Here is a 17,968-nt window from a genome sequence, read left to right as displayed (position 1 = left end):
ACTTGAATTAACATTGATAGTTTGAAATAATTCACCAAGCTTTATTTCTTTAGAAATGTATATATTTCAATGGGTATATCAATAATAAATTGGTTCAACGCAAATTTTTGTTTTATTCTGTCAATTTCCTCAGGACATATTTCCATCATGCCGAAAATATCAAATTGTATCTATCGCCCCCTCTAGCGCTACGGTAATTTGTAGTGCAATATAATGGTTACAGAAGATTCCTAACTCTTTTACACTCATCCCAATTTTCTAAGAAGTATTTTATTGATGACTGGTTTGGCATATTGTTATATTCATACATTGGCACAAGCTTACATATCTTTTTAGAAATTGTTCAGAAATGATAGTTGTTGCCGACCAATGTTTCACCCATTTATAGTCCCCATGTTTTTGATAATTTCGCAACTCATATTTTCTCCCAAAAAAATCTTAGTGAATTCACCAGAAATGTGAACGCCTGCAAATCCGCCAAAAGTTAGAATATCGGTAACCTCACGAATCAGAAAGACAAAATGGATTTTTTACAGATCTGTTCAGGTTATATATCTAGTTACAGTTGGATTTCGAAGAAGTATTTCAGAAAAAAAATGGTTTTTGCAAAGAAGTAACTTTCAGACACGAAATGGAAGAATTTTCATGACATGACGAATGACTGTTTTTCACAAAAGCGTTACAGGAATTTATTACTTTTCAGGAAAATACATTTTTTCTGCTTTCCTATTTGGAAACTAATATTGAGGTTAATTGATTTATTTCCAAACTCAGGTACACAATTAACATTAATTGGCTAGGTAAAACTCAGGTACTTCAAATTTAGGTACTTCAAATTGTAATAAAGCATGGAATATTTAGATTTCAGTTAGTAGAATGTTGTACGAGTGTAGCGAAACACGTGATGCATATTTGTGGAAGTGTTTAGTGAAAATTTCACGACAAAGTGTTTTTTCAAAATATTTTGAGAAAGAGTGCTAGAAGGAAAATGGTTAATGGTGAAGGTGAGTGATAATAGTTAAAAATACTGATTTTATTCATAATATTGTGTGACGGAATCAAATACCAAATATTATTTGGTATTTAATTTTGTAGGAGAGAATTAATTTGCACGAGAATAATTTATAAACAAATCAAACAATATAAATGTACATAGTTTGAATAATTTTGTTGCTTTTTCTTGGTTCAGTTTCAGGGTAGAATAACACGTGTATGAATATCTTTCTTTTTTCAGACATCAAAAAGCGGCGCAGAGCTTCGGAAGATCAAGATCCAAAAATATCCTCAACATCTGAACCATTTCGGCAAATGATGATTTCTCCTGGAGATAACAAAATGATCAAGCTGGATAAGCTAACCGAAAAGCAGGAGAATCTCCTTCTCAACAAAATAATTATGCAAATGGAGAGGAATAAACTGATAATGGCCAAGAGAAAAGAAAAAGCGGGATCATTCCACATATCTTTACAGCCAATACATGACGGGGAATTTATCATCAGTCATGAAGATGAAAGTCATATAGATAAGGCGCATGAAAACTCTGAACCGGATCTCAAACCAGAACCAAATAAATTGAAACGTATTGCAGGGGAAAGCTTGATACCCTTCAACGACAATGACGAAATGTACGTCGGGCCCATGCCACCACGGGGCGATTTGATGTCCAGTCCTCCTGTTTTCTTAGGAGGCAGTAGGGATATGAGAAGATTTCCTGGTCCTTCTAATTGGATAGGTGGTCCACGCGGTCGAAGGTTTTGGGAAAATCCACCAAGAATGACTGTCAGGAATCAACCAGCCAAATGGATGAATTTGCCTCCCTATCAACATCACAGAAAGTGTTTTCGTCAGCAGTTTCAACATCCTATAGAGTTTTCTCTAACACCAGGAGAGAAGTTTCCACTTTCTTCCGACATCGAGCCGAAAGATCATTTATCCAGTGGAGCTGTTAATATATATAATGAATATGGTGGTCTTCCTAAACCTGTAGTAATAAATGGTAAACAACATTCCATAAGATTTCCGGTATTACCCAAAGGTATAAAACCCGGTAGGGCGAATATCAGGGATATAGAGGGGAAGGGCAGCATAAGCCCTAAGTTCAACGAGAAGAGCCAAGAGAGCAATACTGATGCCCACGATCCAGCCCTGCCAGTCATGAGTGAGATAACGATCTCCAAAGAAGCCGAATCACCTGCTAGGAATTCCAATTCTTCTAACTTATATAGAAACCTCTTGCAGAAGCAAAGTATGGATGAGTGGAGTTCTCAGCATTCTATGGCACCTACATTGGCTCCTATCCCTGAAACTGGAGCTCACCAGGTTGCAAATCAATCAAACCTGGACGTTCCAACTAGTGGAACTACAACTTCCGAACCAACTTCAATTATGAATGTCAATGACTTGTTTCAGAAACTAGTAGCGTTTGGTTTTGTCACTTCTACAGGCCAGAAAAATCCACCGGTTTCCCAGGTATGTAATGTAGCTGTAATCAGCATTCACTTGGAAATTGAAGCTTCAGTAAACACTATGTTAGAGAAAAATGAACTAATTAATATATTTTATTGTATATGTTTCACTATGAAGGCTTTTACAAAAACCCCGACACGTGTTTCGGTTTTCGTAAAACCCTTTATAGTGAAAATGATACAATAAGCTGTGTTAATCAGTTTTTTTATATGTATTTTCATCAAGTATTGTCCAATTATAGACAGCTAGTTCACAATTTATTTTTAGGATCTTATGGGGGAGAATCCACCTATTTCTGGTCCAACGGTCTCCAAACTTAAAAGAAATACCTGCGACAATCTTAGGCCAATCACATTTGAACAGCTGAAAACACTCCAGGTTCGACAGAATGTTCTCTATTCAACTCTTTACTCAGGAATGCAGTGTAGCAGTTGTGGAATGAGATTTTCACCTGAGGCTAGTATGAAGTATAGTCAGCACTTGGACTGGCATTTCAGGCAAAATCGAAGAGGAAAGAGAAATTGCCGTGTTGCCAATAGCAGAAGGTGGTACTATTCCTTGTCTGATTGGAAGAATTATGAGGAACTAGAAGATTTGAAAGAAAGAGGTGAGTATTGCTGAATAAAACTTGTTGGCTCGAAAGTGTACTTACTCTTGTTATACGAAGCTTAATAATTTATATATAATTTTCAGAGAAAAGTTACTTTGATCAGCAACAGCAGCATGCTGGTGATGTTGGAGAGGAGGCAGAAGACGACGTCATCATTCCCAGTGTTTCTGCCGATCCTGAATCAACAGACGAATGTTGCGATGTTTGTCGAGATAAGTTTGATTACTTTTTCAATGAAGAGAAGGAAGAGTGGCACCTAAAAAACGCCATCAGGGTAGAAGACAAAACATACCATCCTCTGTGTTATGAGGATTGTCAGGTTAGTAACAAAAAAATAGCACAAAAATACATTTGGAAGTAATTGATTCAAGTAACAATTTATCGTGAAGTTTTTACTGGATGGTTTACAAAACTGCTACACGTGTTTTGCATTACAAACAAAGCTATAACTATATAAGTTGTGGATTTTCTTGAAGTATCGGCCAATTCCATCACATATCTTGAAAGTAATATTTTTAATTGTTTTTCAACAACAGCAATCTCTTTTTCGCGTTGCAATAGCTTCCTCAAGTGTTTCCATACGTTGAGTATGGAGTGGAGATCTCACGATAAATTTTTACTTGAATAAGTTGTGGATTTTCATGATATATCGGCCAATTCCATCACATATCTTGAAAGTAATATTTTTAATTGTTTTTAAACAACAGCAATCTCTTTTGGACGAAACGGCAGATGAGAGTAGAATTCAATCGCCCGAATCAGCTAAACAAGAAGAAACAACTATTCCCGGCCTTGAAATAGTACTAGATGTTGATGATGAGGATGAAGATAATAATGAGGTAGACACAGAACCAGCGGGGGTAGTATCCGCAGAAAGTGATGAATCCAAACAAGTCGAGGACGAAAATGATAAGACTGAGCAACCCCTTGGAGAAGGAGGGGATGATGATAATGACGACGTCATTCTTAATGAGGTAACTATATCTGTTCATTGTGTTTCTATGACCGCATTTTCGTACATTTGACTTAATTTTTGTTTTTTTTGTTAAGGTTGCCCCGATAGTGATTGTAGTTGATGATGATGCAGAAATACGCCTAGATAGTACCGTATCTGAAATGAACGACAACAGTAAAGTTAATGGAGACAGTATAGATGATGGATTCGTTGAGATATCATGTCTTGTGAGCCTGAAGAATGGAAAGCAAATGAAGATAAAAGCAGAGCCTGTGGATTTAGGTGAGTTTATAAATCAAGAAGCTCTTACTGGTGTTGTAATTTTCTGTTTACCAAATCCTACAGTGTAGGTAGTTGGGATAAATTAATATTTTCAAATTTTATTTTATTTATATCTATATTATTGAGTTCGGTAATGTCCTGTTTCAGAAACAACATCTGTTTATTTATAATAACCCTGATAATTGTGGTTTCAGAAGCATCTCCTGAAGAGGAACCTGAAGAACAGCCAGAGGAGCATCTGAGAGAAATTCCTCTCTCTCAAACAGAACTGTTAAGTACCATGGACGGAAATATGGAGTTGCTGTCTAATACTTCCTCAGTGCCTACCAGCGGGATAAGTTATAACAAAATAAAAATTACCATTAGTAAACCATTGCCTGTGATAAATCAAGAGAAGAAAAGTGTAGGGGTAATTAAAACTCCGTCAGAAATCTGTAAGGATCCTTTGGAACCTTTTACTCCTGAGGAGGAGTTAGAGCCTGCTGCTCTGAAACCACCACTGAAGAATATTAGGTTAACGAAACTACCTCCAGTGCGAAAGGGCCACGAACTCACAGGGCTATGTTCTATAATGTGATTTTCGAAGATGTGTTTACTTTTGTAAAAACATATTTTCTTTGCAGAGATTAGTTGGTGAAGATTTATTGAAAACAATTTTTTTTTCAATATTGTATTATCGTTTGAAGTTTGAAGGTTTGAAGTAGTTCACCCAAGGTAATTCATCTTTTAGACACGTATATTTTTCTATGGTTATATTGATAGTAAATAGATTTAACGCAAGTTTTTGTTTTATTCTGACAATTTTCTGTCAAATTGAGTTTATCGCATCCTCTAGCGCCCATGTTCGATTGGCAGTAATTTGTGATGATATTGTCAGTACTAGATACGAGAGCTGAGTTATGAACCCAAGTTCGCTGGCCCAGCATAAACCAGGGATAGAGTTACTTCCGCTGTTCCTACTACATGCTGAGTTGATGGTACAAAGCTTATAAATAAATGTTACTTCAATAATCTTGCTTGAACTGTAAATGTTGTATTTGTTGAACATAAAGTGTTCTAAAAAAAGTGTTTTTGGTATATCGCATACGATATATGGCATCGAAACCGGTTTTGGACTAGAATAACGTGGGTGTTTACTCTTCGTCTCTTATAGAGACATTAAGTGACTCCTGTGCACTGACAAAGGATCGTGTTAACTTGAGAGGCCTGAGGAGAAGTTCAGACGTTCCAAAGAAAGCAGATAAGCTGGTAGCAGAATCATCGGAGGATTGGTGAGTCCAATTATCCTTTCTTTCCTCCCTGAATTCTTTTTCACTTGTTAGGAAATTCGAAATTAAATAGTTTCAGTTGAACGATCGGTAGTTTTAGAGAAACTCTATGAATGCTAGTGAAACAAATATAGACGAGTTGATAGAAAACAGATCTTTGAATGTTTCTGATTTCATATCTGAAATTATGTCGACTAATTCTTCAAGTTTAACTCTGCCTGCTCAAACGGTATACCCGACAGTTACCTTGAGCATGTTGAAAATGTTCGTTGATACGATATCTAAGCATGATGGTGATATGAATACTTTGACTAGCTTTATATCAGCTTATGATTTTTTTAAACATATAATTATGTAAATGATCCTATTTTGGAAAAATATTTGATTAAAGCAATTTAATCAAATATCAATCAACAGAGCTCAATTATTGGTAGGTTCTTATGATGCTATATTGCCTCCCAAAAATCCACAAACCGAGAAAATTAATGCGCCCCATCGTGTCAGCTATTGGAGCTTCTATCTACCAAATGGCAAAGTGACTCACTAAGGAATTTGAAACCTTGTCTTTTGCGTAGTATAAAAAACTCTTTAGAGTTCATACAACATACAAAAAACATGGTTCTGCAAGGAGGTGAGATTTTGGTTTCTTTTGATGTAAGTTCCTTATTTCCTAGCCTCCCAATTCCACAGATCTTGCAATACCTCAGGGAATTAATTACTAGAGAAAAATAATTTCAATAATAACAAAATCGATGAATTCGTTTCTCTTACTAAATTGTGTATGAAACAAAATCGGTTCCAGGTAGAAGGTTGCTTTTATGAACAACAGGCAAACCTGTTCATGAGCAGATTCAAAATGGAAACCAAAGAAAAGTCGAAGTATTTTCCTAGGATTTGGCTAAGGTATGCGGATGATATTTTCGCTATATTCGATACCAAAAAATCGAATATTGAGGACTTCGTTTCCATTTTGAATAATAGATGTCCATCAATAAAATTCACTTATGAGTTAGAAAATAAGGGACAACTACCATTTCTTGACGTTTTGGTAATGAGGAGTCAATATGGAGGGTTAGAATACGATATATTTAGAAAAGAAATAAGCACGTACAGGTATATTCCTGACAGTTCACATCACTGTGGACAGCACAAACGTGCTGGGTTGAATTTCTTAGTGCATCGTCTTTTGATTTTCCCTCTAACACACGATATGTCCACAAAAGAAAGACGTACAATACAGGAAATAGCAGCCACTAACGGTTTCTCGAGGGGTATTGTAGATGACATAATAAGGACTTTCAGAAAGGACAAAAACCAAGATAAATACATCTCAGCTTCATACCACCAATATACGAAGAACTTCTCAAGGTTTAAGATTTTCAAGGAAGATGGTTTTTAAAACAAGTCATACACTACAGAGCCTTTTGGGAAGTCCAAAAGACAAAGTCGAGAATTCGGAAAAGTCTGGAATTTACGAAATTGAATGTAAGGACTGCGATGCAAAATATTATGAACAGACAAAAAGATCTATTAAAGGAATACATAGCACACTTAAAATATGGAAGACCTGAAAAATCAGCAGTCGCCCATCATATTTCGCAACAAAACCATTCCATAGACTTCAGTTCATTAAAATTATTTAGACAAGTTAACAACAATAGGCAACAATATGCCTATGAGAGTGTGGAACTAAGTAAACACAATAATATTATGAATAACGATGATGGACCTATACCAAAGAGCATACTGAGACGAATTAAAGAATTGACTGTCTTAAACAAATTTATTTTAACAATACTTCACTATCACAACTAATTTATTTACACCACTCAGTAACTAACGCTTAATTTATCTTCACCGTTTGTTAACCTCTCGATTCGCTTTCTTGGTACAGACTACTCTTCGGGACGAATAGCGACGTTTTTATATCGTCAACGAACGTTCCGGATCCCTCTGCGGATTTCGGGACCCATCCGGAGTTTTCGCGGTAGGCGTCATGTGTTGGCTGACTGGGACACCGTCAGGGCCGGCTTCAGATTCATTACAATACTATATAGCTTGTTAAAATAATGTTGGATTTACTGATTACTACATAAGGACATATTGCAAAAATAAATTTAGATAGGCAATATTGTGAAATTAATTTTTATATAGCTGAAAATTGTTTTATATACAGCTATAACAGTTAAACGTATATTGTAAAATAATAGATAAGGCAAAATTGTAAAATTAATTTAGGTTGGTATACCCGTATGGGTGGTACACCTGGATGGTTTACCTGTATGGAATATCTATATAGCATAAATAGCGTTAGCTTCGCGTTAGTTACTAGTTTAATCTTTCTCTTTGAAGATGATCACTTGGTGATCGAAACACGTGTCGAGGTGTTGAAAATAACGATTTGGTGTTGGGAAAAAACTCCAGTAATATTCAATATTTATTAGTAGGTTGTTTATTTATTTAATTATTTATTTACTTATTTATTATCCACACAAGCTTTTACAGCCTAACTACAAGGATAAAAAAATTAAAGTTCATATAATCCTTGAAATACTTATGAATATATAAAAATAATAAAATAATAAAATATGTACCAGAATTGTAGAGGGAAATACTGCTTAAATAGGTAAATTTAACATATTTTTCAAAATTTTTTGGAATGCTGATTGGGAAAGTGTCCGATCAAGATCTATTGATATATTCAAACTATTGACTAACTTTAGTAAGGATATTAGTGGTGCTTTTGTTGCGGTACTTACGGTTGGAATATTAAACATGAGCGAAAATCGGGTGCGACGAGGAGGTACGTGAAATGGTAACACATTGAGAATTTCTGAAGAATCAATGTTGTTATTCAAGAGTTTATACATGAATATCATTGCTGATAATTGGCGTCGCTGTTCTAAAGATAATATTTTAAATTCATGTCGTAGGTCCAAAGACCTTGTTGAGTTATAGTTTGGCCACCTGTGATGTCGCTTAAAAAATAGATACCTCAAGAATTTGTTCTGAATTTTCTCTAGTTCTTTCATATAGGTTCGGTACTCCGCAAACCAAATAATAGAAGCAAACTCCAATTTCGGTCTTATTAACGAAAAATAAAGTAATTTAATAATGTCCATATTAGAGAATGAAGAAGTTTGTCTGATTACAAAACCCAACATTCGACTACCTGATTTCATAATATCTCGTATATGATCAGCAAATGAGAATTGTGTCTTATACCCCAATCCAAGATCTTTAGTATCAGTTTTTCTTTCAAGAACCACACCATCAATATCATAACTAAATATGATTGGCTCCTTTATACGAGTTATTGAGATGACTGAACATTTATTGAGATTGAAGTATAATATATTCTTCAAACTCCAATCTAAGATGTTATTTATATCCCTTTGCAGATATGTACAGTCTCGGACTGTTTGCACTGATTTAAAGAGTTTCAAATTATCAGCAAAAAGAAGACAGTCCGAATATTTCAGGGTTGATGGTAAATTATTGATGAAAATTATGAATAAAAGTGGACCTAGATTTGATCCTTGTGGTATACCTGACCTAGCTGGAAATTTATCCGAAATTTTTCCATTATGTTTGACAATGAAAAACCGATTTTGAAGATAATTTTTCATTTGTTCTAGAACGTTTCTTGAAATTCCATATTTACTAAGCTTTTCTATCAGAATATCATGAGGAACCTGATCAAAAGCTTTACGAAAATTAGTGAAAGCAACGTCTAATTGAGTTTTATTATCTAAAACTTCGAAGGCTTTATTAGTGAATTCAAATAAATCTGTATTGATAGACTTTTTTCTCATAAATCCATGTTGTTGAGGTACTATATATTTGTTGATGTATACACTGAGTTTCTCACAAATGATATGTTCGAATAATTTTGCTGGTGAAGACATGATTGATATACCTCTGTAATTTTTAATGTCCATTTTGTTTCCAGATTTGTATATAGGCGTAGTACTTGAAGTTTTCCATACACCAGGATAAATATTTGATTTGGTGATTAAATTGAATATGTGTAGGAGAGGGATTCTCAACCAATCACCACATCCTTTCAATATATAAGGAGGGATCCCATCAGTACCCGTTGCCTTCTTGGGTTTTAATCTTTTCAATGCCTCATCAAAATCGCTATTAGTTATCGAATGTACTGTAAAATATTCGTTACAAATCCTAACATCATTCAAAGTATCATAATTATATGTAGCACTATCATTACAAAAAACGAAGTGAAAAAAGTTTGCAAATATATCTGCTGTTTTTTCCTCTGGTACGACCTCATCATTATATACGTAACCACCTAAATTAGTTCTGTTTCTTTTTTTACTATTTACATAATTCCAAAATTCATAACCATCAGTTTTTATGCCTTGCTCAATATTTTTGTAGTATAACTTCTCTTCATGTCTAATCATAAATTTCAATTTTTTTCTCAATTCTTTGAACCTATTACTATAATAATCTGAAATAGATTTGAGTTTTCTATACCTATTTTTTTTACGCAGGAAGTCCTTGATTTCTTTCGAAAACCAAATTGGATATTTTTCATTTGTTTTTTTTGCTAAATATTTTGGGACACATTCCGCTATGAAAGTATTCCCAATATTGTAGAATACCTCTAAAGCTATATTCACATCGCTTTCCGCTAATACTTTACCCCAATCTATATTACTAATAATTTCGATCATTCTATCAAAGTTAGCTTTTTTATAGCTATACTTATCTACTTTGTCGGTGTTCACAATACATTGCAAGCTTTAAGGAATTAATATATTTACCTGTATGGCAGGGTGGTAAGCGTCTTCCTTAACGAACGGTAAATCATCTCTAGTGACTTCACAGATATTTGAATTATCCGCAGAAAGAACCAAATCGAGCGTACGATTTTGGTATTTTTTTACATTATTAAATTGTTTGAGGGAGTTGAATTCAATATAATCCGAGATCAAATTAAGTTTCTCACTAGAATAATCAAAATTTAAAACATTTCCAACCACTCCTGGAATATTGAAATCACCAATAATATAAGTTTTATCAGGATCTTGTACATTGTTTTGCAAAAAGTGAAAAGCTTCTTCATAAACACTATTTAAACTATTTGAGGGTATATATATCACCCCAAACTGATACTTATTACCAGCTATTTTGATATGAATAGTCAATGCCTCAAATGATAAAGCATGTTTGATAATATTCAAAATTTTATATCTATCTTTAATTGCAATCAGGACACCTCCTCCTGTACTTTTATTAGTGAGCTGTAAATTTCTATCTGACCTTACTAAATTATAATTTTCTAAACATACAATTTCTGCATCTGCCACTTCTTCTTGTAACCAAGTTTCAGCAATCATTATTATATTATACTCACAATCAATAGATCTTGTGAAAAATGCGTTACATTTAGTGTTCAATCCCCTACAGTTCTGGTAATATAAATTGTTACTCTTCTATTCATGAGCTCCTCCTAGCTATCTATAACAGTAAAGTAAAATGAAGTAATTAAGTAGTTGTATTGGTTAAAGTATAACTAAACAGAAATTATTGTATAACTGAAATGAATAGTTTCACTAATTCTAATATATAGGTGTGGATCTGGCTTCACAATTAAAAAACAAGAAAAATAAAAAAAAGGAACAAAAGAAGTTCGGCGAATTTCTGCCGTAAAAAATAGCCACTGTTTTTATAAGTTCTAAATAGTAATCAGATAGACAAATTCAGATCCTCTTCTTCATTGATCACCTTGACATTGTTGCCGTGTTTTGCCAATACTCGACCGTTCGCCATCCAAACATTTTTCCCTCCATATTTCTTCTTAGTTAGAATCAGTAAGTGATAGCGTTTTCCAGTCAGATCCTCATTCAAATATAAATCTGTTCCTTTTAAGTTACTTCTAGACTTATATATTTCATTTCGTTTCAGGTAAGAAACAAATTCGATAATGACAGTTCTGGCTTTGGTGCTGTTCTCAATGAACTTGCCACTTCGAAATGTTTTATTGAGATCACCCAATGTGCATTTAATTTTCAGTTCCTCATTAAATATATGAAGAACCTTGGCGGGCAGATTTTCGTCTGTCTCTTCTTTCATTCCTACGAGCCTCAACGTGTTACTCCTACTTCGCTGATCTAACACATCTAATTTACTATCAACAAGTGCGATTTCTCTTTTGTTAGAATGTGTTAACTGATCCAAGGCATCAAATTTGGTCAATACATTATTTAATGAATCGAAGAGGTTTTGTATTAAAGTGTATAATATTTTAAAATTCTTGCAAAGCGCTTTCGACTCTCGTCATCATCAGTGCTCACCTGAAAGTAAGTGATCTAGTTGAAAAGGGAATTTGGTGAAATTGAAGTTGTAAAATTTTTTAAGGTTAAGAAATTTGGAAAAATTGTTTGAGATTACTTACTTGTCAGGCAACAGGAAGTATCAAGATAAGTGAATTGTACATTGTAATATTTGAATTATATAAAACAAAATAGGCTTATAGCCAAGAAAATACATTTTTGGATTGAGGCCATATGGTTCAGTCAAAGTATCTTATGAAGAAGGATAACATGAGACAGAATGTGTCAAGTGTCATGTTAAAATAATGGTACCAGCTTGAGGAGTGATCCATTATGGGTTCAATTGAATATGTCGAGGAAAAATATTGAATAAATTATATTAATAAACTGTGATTAATTAATAATTCATAATCCTCTTATGAAGGGGAAGGAAATCTCTGTTTAAGTTCACTTGAGTATTCAAACAATGATCATTGTTGGAAAGTTCTTTAGAAATCTCCAACTCTTCAAACAAGTCAAGTCTAAGGAAATTTTTATTATCTATTTTATGTAATATTTTGGAATTTCTATTGGGACTAAAGTTGTGATTGTGAAATTTTATGTGGTGGCCAAAAGCAGATTTATCAGGTTTTTTTATATGTTCATTAATACGAGTGAAAAGAGGTCTACAGGTTCTACCAATGTAAGATGCCGAACAATCAGAACACTTAAGCTTGTAGACTCCACTCCTGTTTAATTTGTTGATTTTGTCTTTAGAATTTACTAAAAAGTTACTTAAGTTGTTTTGAGATTTAAAGGAAATCTTTGTACCAGGTATGGTATTTTCAATAAATTTGGAAATAACAGTACACATATTTTGATCAAAATAAGGTAAGGAAAAATATCTCACAGAAGGTGAATTAACTAAGGTGGTGGAGTTAAAGGCCAATCTTCTATCTGATCTGAGTTTAAATTTACTAATTAACTTGTGAATAATGGATGGTTGATAACCATTTTTGACAGCAATCTGTTTTAAAGTATTTAATTCTAAATTGAAATTGGAGGGAGATAAGGGAATACATTATTTAATTTTTCGTTCATTTTTTCAATTTGCTTGCCTAGTATCTCCAATTGTGCATCTATCTTGTTAGTTATCTTTGAAGACAGCTTGTTAACGATTATTTCCATCGTGTTTTCATCAATATCACTCACTGATATACTCGTGCTTCGTGTTTTACTCATATTCAATGAACTGGCAAACTGGTTGAATATGATCAAACGATACTGTTGATATCAAAATAGTTCCAGGAAATTTTTAGCAATGAGCCGATCACTTAAAAAGTCACTTACGAAGATATTTCTTCAACACAACTGTTAAAATTCCATATAAATCCGTATAAATCACAGCAAATTTACAGAGCTCACACGCACGATGCTCACAGTAACATGGCTACTCATCGACTTGTAAAAGTGAATTAACTATTTGGAATTTAATAAAGTCTGTTTTTGTTCAGTGTTTTGGTGATGAATGAAATTTTGAATATACTGAAGATTTACTCATATGGAAACCTCTTAGAAATGAATCCACTTTGGATTTTGGTAGAAGGTTACAAAATTCGAGAACTCTTACGCAAAAAATAAATTCATTTCCTGACGCAGAAATGGATGCCGCTACTGAATTTATTTATTCAAGACAATACCAACAAATTTGTTTGAGAACTTTCATTAGATAATATCAGGTCTAATACAGAGCTTGCTTAGAGTAAAGAATCCAGATTCTTCAGAAGCCGCTATGACTTACATTATAAAAAAAGAAAATTTTCAATATACCCAAAATCTATTTAAAACTTGTCACAAGACCACAATTTCAAAACACAGAAATTTCAAGAATTCTAAGGAAATTCAGGAAATAATCAAAAATTTCCATATAACACTTCAAATTTTTACTATAACACACCTTAAACACCAACATTCGAAACGAGACACTCAGCACCTCAGTACATTTTCTGTAAACTCATTTCCCAAAACAACCTATCAATGTTCAGCCACGACCTGTCCACAGAAACTTTCCAACAAACAGACAAGTCTTTGGTCCACCCCAAATGTCTTCAAACATACAGGAAGGACACCTCCAAATTAACCAGAACCAATGTCACTTATATTCAGAAACATATTCCATAGGCAACCAAATAACCTCCAAAATAAATTTGCATCATTAGGTGCTCGTAAATTCACGTCTCACGAAATTCACCAACCTGATGAAGAGTCACCCGAACTTTTAGAAAATGTTAATGCCCTGAACGACTCTGACATATACCTGTAACTATGACTCAGGATTTAAACATGACTATTACACTTACGACCACGGTTCAGACATAAACCCTCAAACTGAAGTTTATGAAAACCCTGGGGATTTTCTACAAACCCCCGAAAATTTTCAGCAGTTTGGCCATACCAACCACTGAAATGTACACCGAAATAGAGAATAGAAGAATATATAGAAATACCTGACCCACATAGGAAATTGTTAATTGATACCTGTTGTTATCATTCAATGATGCGGCCCTCCCAAGAGCTTTCGAAGCGCGGTTTGTTAAATTTAGTGGGAAAAACTTCTAAATGAATTTTTGGTACTCTAGACTCAGACATTGAAATCAAATATAACGATGCTCTTCAGAAACTCCAGCGTACCCAAAATTTCGCTCTGAAGGAAATCACAATGCAAGTATCACTTTTAGAAAAGCTGATAGATAATTGCAATAATGCAATAACTCTGCTTACTGTCAATCGAGAAGTTATTAAAAATTGGCTAAAGTTTCGTAAATTCAATATCAGTCAAAACCTGAGAGAATATTTGGGTACGCAGAATGAATTAAATTGTCAAAATTTGATTCCCTTTTTGTACAATTCAGAAGATGCATTAATATTTGTAAAATTAAATACATTACACAGCACTTTGATCTCAGCTAAGGAGTTAGGAAAGATGATGAGACACCTACCTTCATTATACAATAAAGACAGGATTCCTAAATTAGTGGCAATTAGTTGGCACACAGGTTACCTTTTCAGAAAACAAACTAATATTTGCTATACAAAACTCATTCGAAATGTTTCGCCTATTTCCTATTCCAATTAATAACTCCACAATCGCCCTAAGTCACCCGTTTCTACCACTTGGAGAAAACCAACAGTACGAGGATGATATGTGCCATGTAATCAAAGACACACATACTTGCCTCGATCATCGAGTTACACAAAAAACGATTGTTAAGCAGCCCTTAATTCAATAATCAGGCACTCTTGAACTGTAAATGTTATTTTTGTCTAAAGTAAAGTCTTTTAAAAAAATATTTTCGTTTATCGCATACGCAACTTACATCAAACTATTCTGAAATGTCTCTCATTCAATAGTGGGTAATTACAAAACGTACATGATACATAATTTATTCTGCTGAAACAGGTGGATTTAAAAAAAATAATTAGAGTATAATATTACTTCCAGGAAAACAGGTAATTTATAAATATGTTAATCTTGGCATTTTACGCCAAAACTCAATTAGATAAATGATTGCTTCTGCTTCTGTAAACAGGTTGTTATCGAAGTGCTAAATTCCACTCACTTTGAATGCTGAAGCTGCGTTACCTATAGTATCAAGTTTTTCCAAGGCTCTGTCAAAAATCAAAGTCACTTGGTATTGATTGATAGATCAACCAGGATGTTGTGCCATCCATTCGTCAACTTCAATTGCGTACTGACTTTTTAGAGGACTATTCATGGCCCTATCCTGGTTAGATCTTGTTCCTGTTATGAAAAAAAAATGTTTTTGGGAAAGAACATTTTTTTGGCTTTCTACTACGCCATCTTGAAGCAAAAAATTGTGGAAATCTTCCGAAGAAAGGAAGGGAGCAATCAATTTCAAAAGAAGTAACTGGAAGAAAAAACCCTCCGGAAACAGGTACTTTCGTATAAACAAGATAGAGTGGTGGTAAGACAAAAACTTTCCTTTTCATAAATTAATCACTCCTAAAAATAAAACCCTTTCAATTTAAACAAGATTCCTTTTGGCTGGGAGTTAAACAAATAAGAATTAATGTTATCGATGACATGAATAGATCAAATTCATTCCGTGACAGAATCGTAATTTATGAATGAATTGTGTACTGAAGAGCGCTAATAAGGTAAGTGTCTTACGGCGAAACATCGATCTCTACCAGTGAGGACGACAGTGTTCCATGTAAGTGACATATTTAACTTTCATTTTGTATATTGTGTAGAAATCCTGTGAAAGATAACTGATACAGTGCCATAACGATTGTTAGGAATACAAACTGAGTAGAGAAAAGGGTTTTTTATATAATTCAGTGTTCGTATAAAAGTATTTGTTTCGAAATAATTTTTCTTTCGTGTAATTCAATGTTTATATGGAAGTTGCTGTTTCAGGAGGGCTTTTTCTTCCAGTTTGTGTGAAAGTTAATTCTTTGCATGATCTACACATCTATGTAAGTTACTTCTTTTGAAATTGATTGCCTCCTTCTTTGGAAGATTCTCACATTTTTTGTATCAAGATGGAGTAAAAGAAGGCCAAAAACTTTCTTTCTCCGAAAAAAAATGATTCCTAGAAAATATATAACCCTTTCAATTAAAAAAAATGTTGTTGAATGTCAGAATAAAATGATAAGTTATGTAGTAACTACGGTAGATCCTATTCTGCCAACAAAAAATGAAAACGTCTGAATTGTGGAATTAGATTTTTCACCCGAGAATACCTTGTGGAATCCCACCCAGCTGTTACCAGTGTAACATCTACGAGCTTTTATATATATTTGTCACCAGTGAAATAATACTTAACTGTCTATCAACTCTTGGTAACCCTCTCGCTATTGCCGTGTTTGTTTTATTTAAATAAAATTTGGCAGCTGCTGTCACCAGATGCAGATTTTTCCACATCCAAATTTGGAAGTTAGGCAATTCCGAAAAGGCTGTAAGGTTCGTGCCGGTCGCACGAAGGCGGGTCTTTTTGAAATATGATCATGTGGTATACCTAATTATATTTTCTCTCATTATATGGTTCCAGAACTGAATTTTAATCTTAGTTAGAAAGCTTTCCACTTACTATTCTCTTCTCGATAGATTGACAACTCTTTGATTTTTTTGGTCTCTTAACTTCATTTTACTCTCGAGGATGGTATTTTTCTCAATCCAAGAGAAAATGAAAGTCCAAGGTTTCCAAAATAAAGCATAATGAGTTAAACAACGACTCCATGAACAAAATAATGAAAAAACAACGTGTGAAGTCTTATATAAAGGAAAAATGTTAAAATTCTATGAAATAAAATAAAATAAAACAAAGGAAATGCCGCTAATTTGACCATACTATTTACTATAAATTAACCTGTTGAACAACTACAAACGCACCAATTCAGTACAAAATACTTTTAGTTTTACTTTTACTATAGGGAGAGTGATGTATAACTTTGAATTTGCGTCTTTTTTTAGTAGTTGTAATATAAACTCTAGCTGAACAATCAGCATTAGGAACCCAACAATATATAACCTCTTTGGAAGTGAACTCAGATAAAATAATATGTGAACTGTCTCTCAAAATCAATGGTTAGTGAAAGAAACAAACACTCACATAACGCCTGTTTGGTGGTTCATTGTCAACCATAGGTTCCGTTGACCCAGTGTGTCTACAACACCAACACTTTTTTTTTTTTGGGAAAGAAAGTTTTTGGCTTTCTACTACTCCATCTGATACAAAAAAAGGGATGAGAGAATCTTCCAAAGAAAGGAAAGAAGTAATCAATTTGAAACTCTATACACGAATGTGTAGATCATGCAAAGAAGTAACTTTCAGACACAAACTGAAAGAAAGTCCTCCTGAAACAGCTACTTTCATATAAACATTGAATTACACGAAAGAAAATAATTCTTTCGAAACAAATACTTCTATATAAACACTGAATTATACAGAAGATACTTTTCTCTAGTCAGTTTGTATTTCAAACATTTGTTGTGGAATAAGAATCAGATATCATTCACATGAGTTCTACTTTGAATGAATGGTAATAAATTGTACTCACATAGAACACTGTCACCCTCACT

The 17,968-nt window shown here is 33.7% G+C and overlaps 2 protein-coding genes and 1 long non-coding RNA gene across 3 annotated transcripts in view; all 3 read left to right on the top strand.

Annotated features, from left to right (window-relative positions):
• The first annotated feature begins 434 nt into the window (after window positions 1-434).
• LOC141480150 (uncharacterized) lies at window positions 435-5,093 on the top strand. Its single transcript, XM_074170000.1, has 6 exons — window positions 435-2,469; window positions 2,734-3,073; window positions 3,160-3,395; window positions 3,784-4,050; window positions 4,127-4,313; window positions 4,508-5,093. The coding sequence occupies exons 1-6, from the start codon at window positions 1,213-1,215 to the stop codon at window positions 4,888-4,890; spliced, it is 2,670 nt and encodes an 889-aa protein (XP_074026101.1). The 5' UTR covers window positions 435-1,212; the 3' UTR covers window positions 4,891-5,093.
• Window positions 5,094-5,102: 9 nt separating this feature from the next.
• LOC111515460 (glucose dehydrogenase [FAD, quinone]) overlaps window positions 5,103-17,968 on the top strand; it is a 62,649-nt gene continuing 49,783 nt past the window's right edge. Inside the window, exon 1 of the mRNA XM_074170106.1 lies at window positions 5,103-5,584. The gene's annotated coding sequence lies outside the window, so the exon portion shown is untranslated. The remainder of the gene's footprint in view (window positions 5,585-17,968) is intronic.
• LOC141480148 (uncharacterized) lies at window positions 11,057-11,822 on the top strand. Its single transcript, XR_012464192.1, has 2 exons — window positions 11,057-11,421; window positions 11,516-11,822. It is a non-coding gene; the product is annotated as an uncharacterized lncRNA (long non-coding RNA).

The sequence above is a fragment of the Leptinotarsa decemlineata genome, unplaced genomic scaffold (assembly GCF_025532065.1).
Source record: "Leptinotarsa decemlineata unplaced genomic scaffold, Ldec_3_MD MMD2_P_RNA_scaffold_6, whole genome shotgun sequence".
In the NCBI taxonomy this organism is placed as follows: Eukaryota; Metazoa; Arthropoda; class Insecta; order Coleoptera; family Chrysomelidae; genus Leptinotarsa; species Leptinotarsa decemlineata.
The sequence above is the reverse complement of the archived record's forward strand: the minus strand, read 5'-3'. Positions and strand labels throughout refer to the sequence as shown.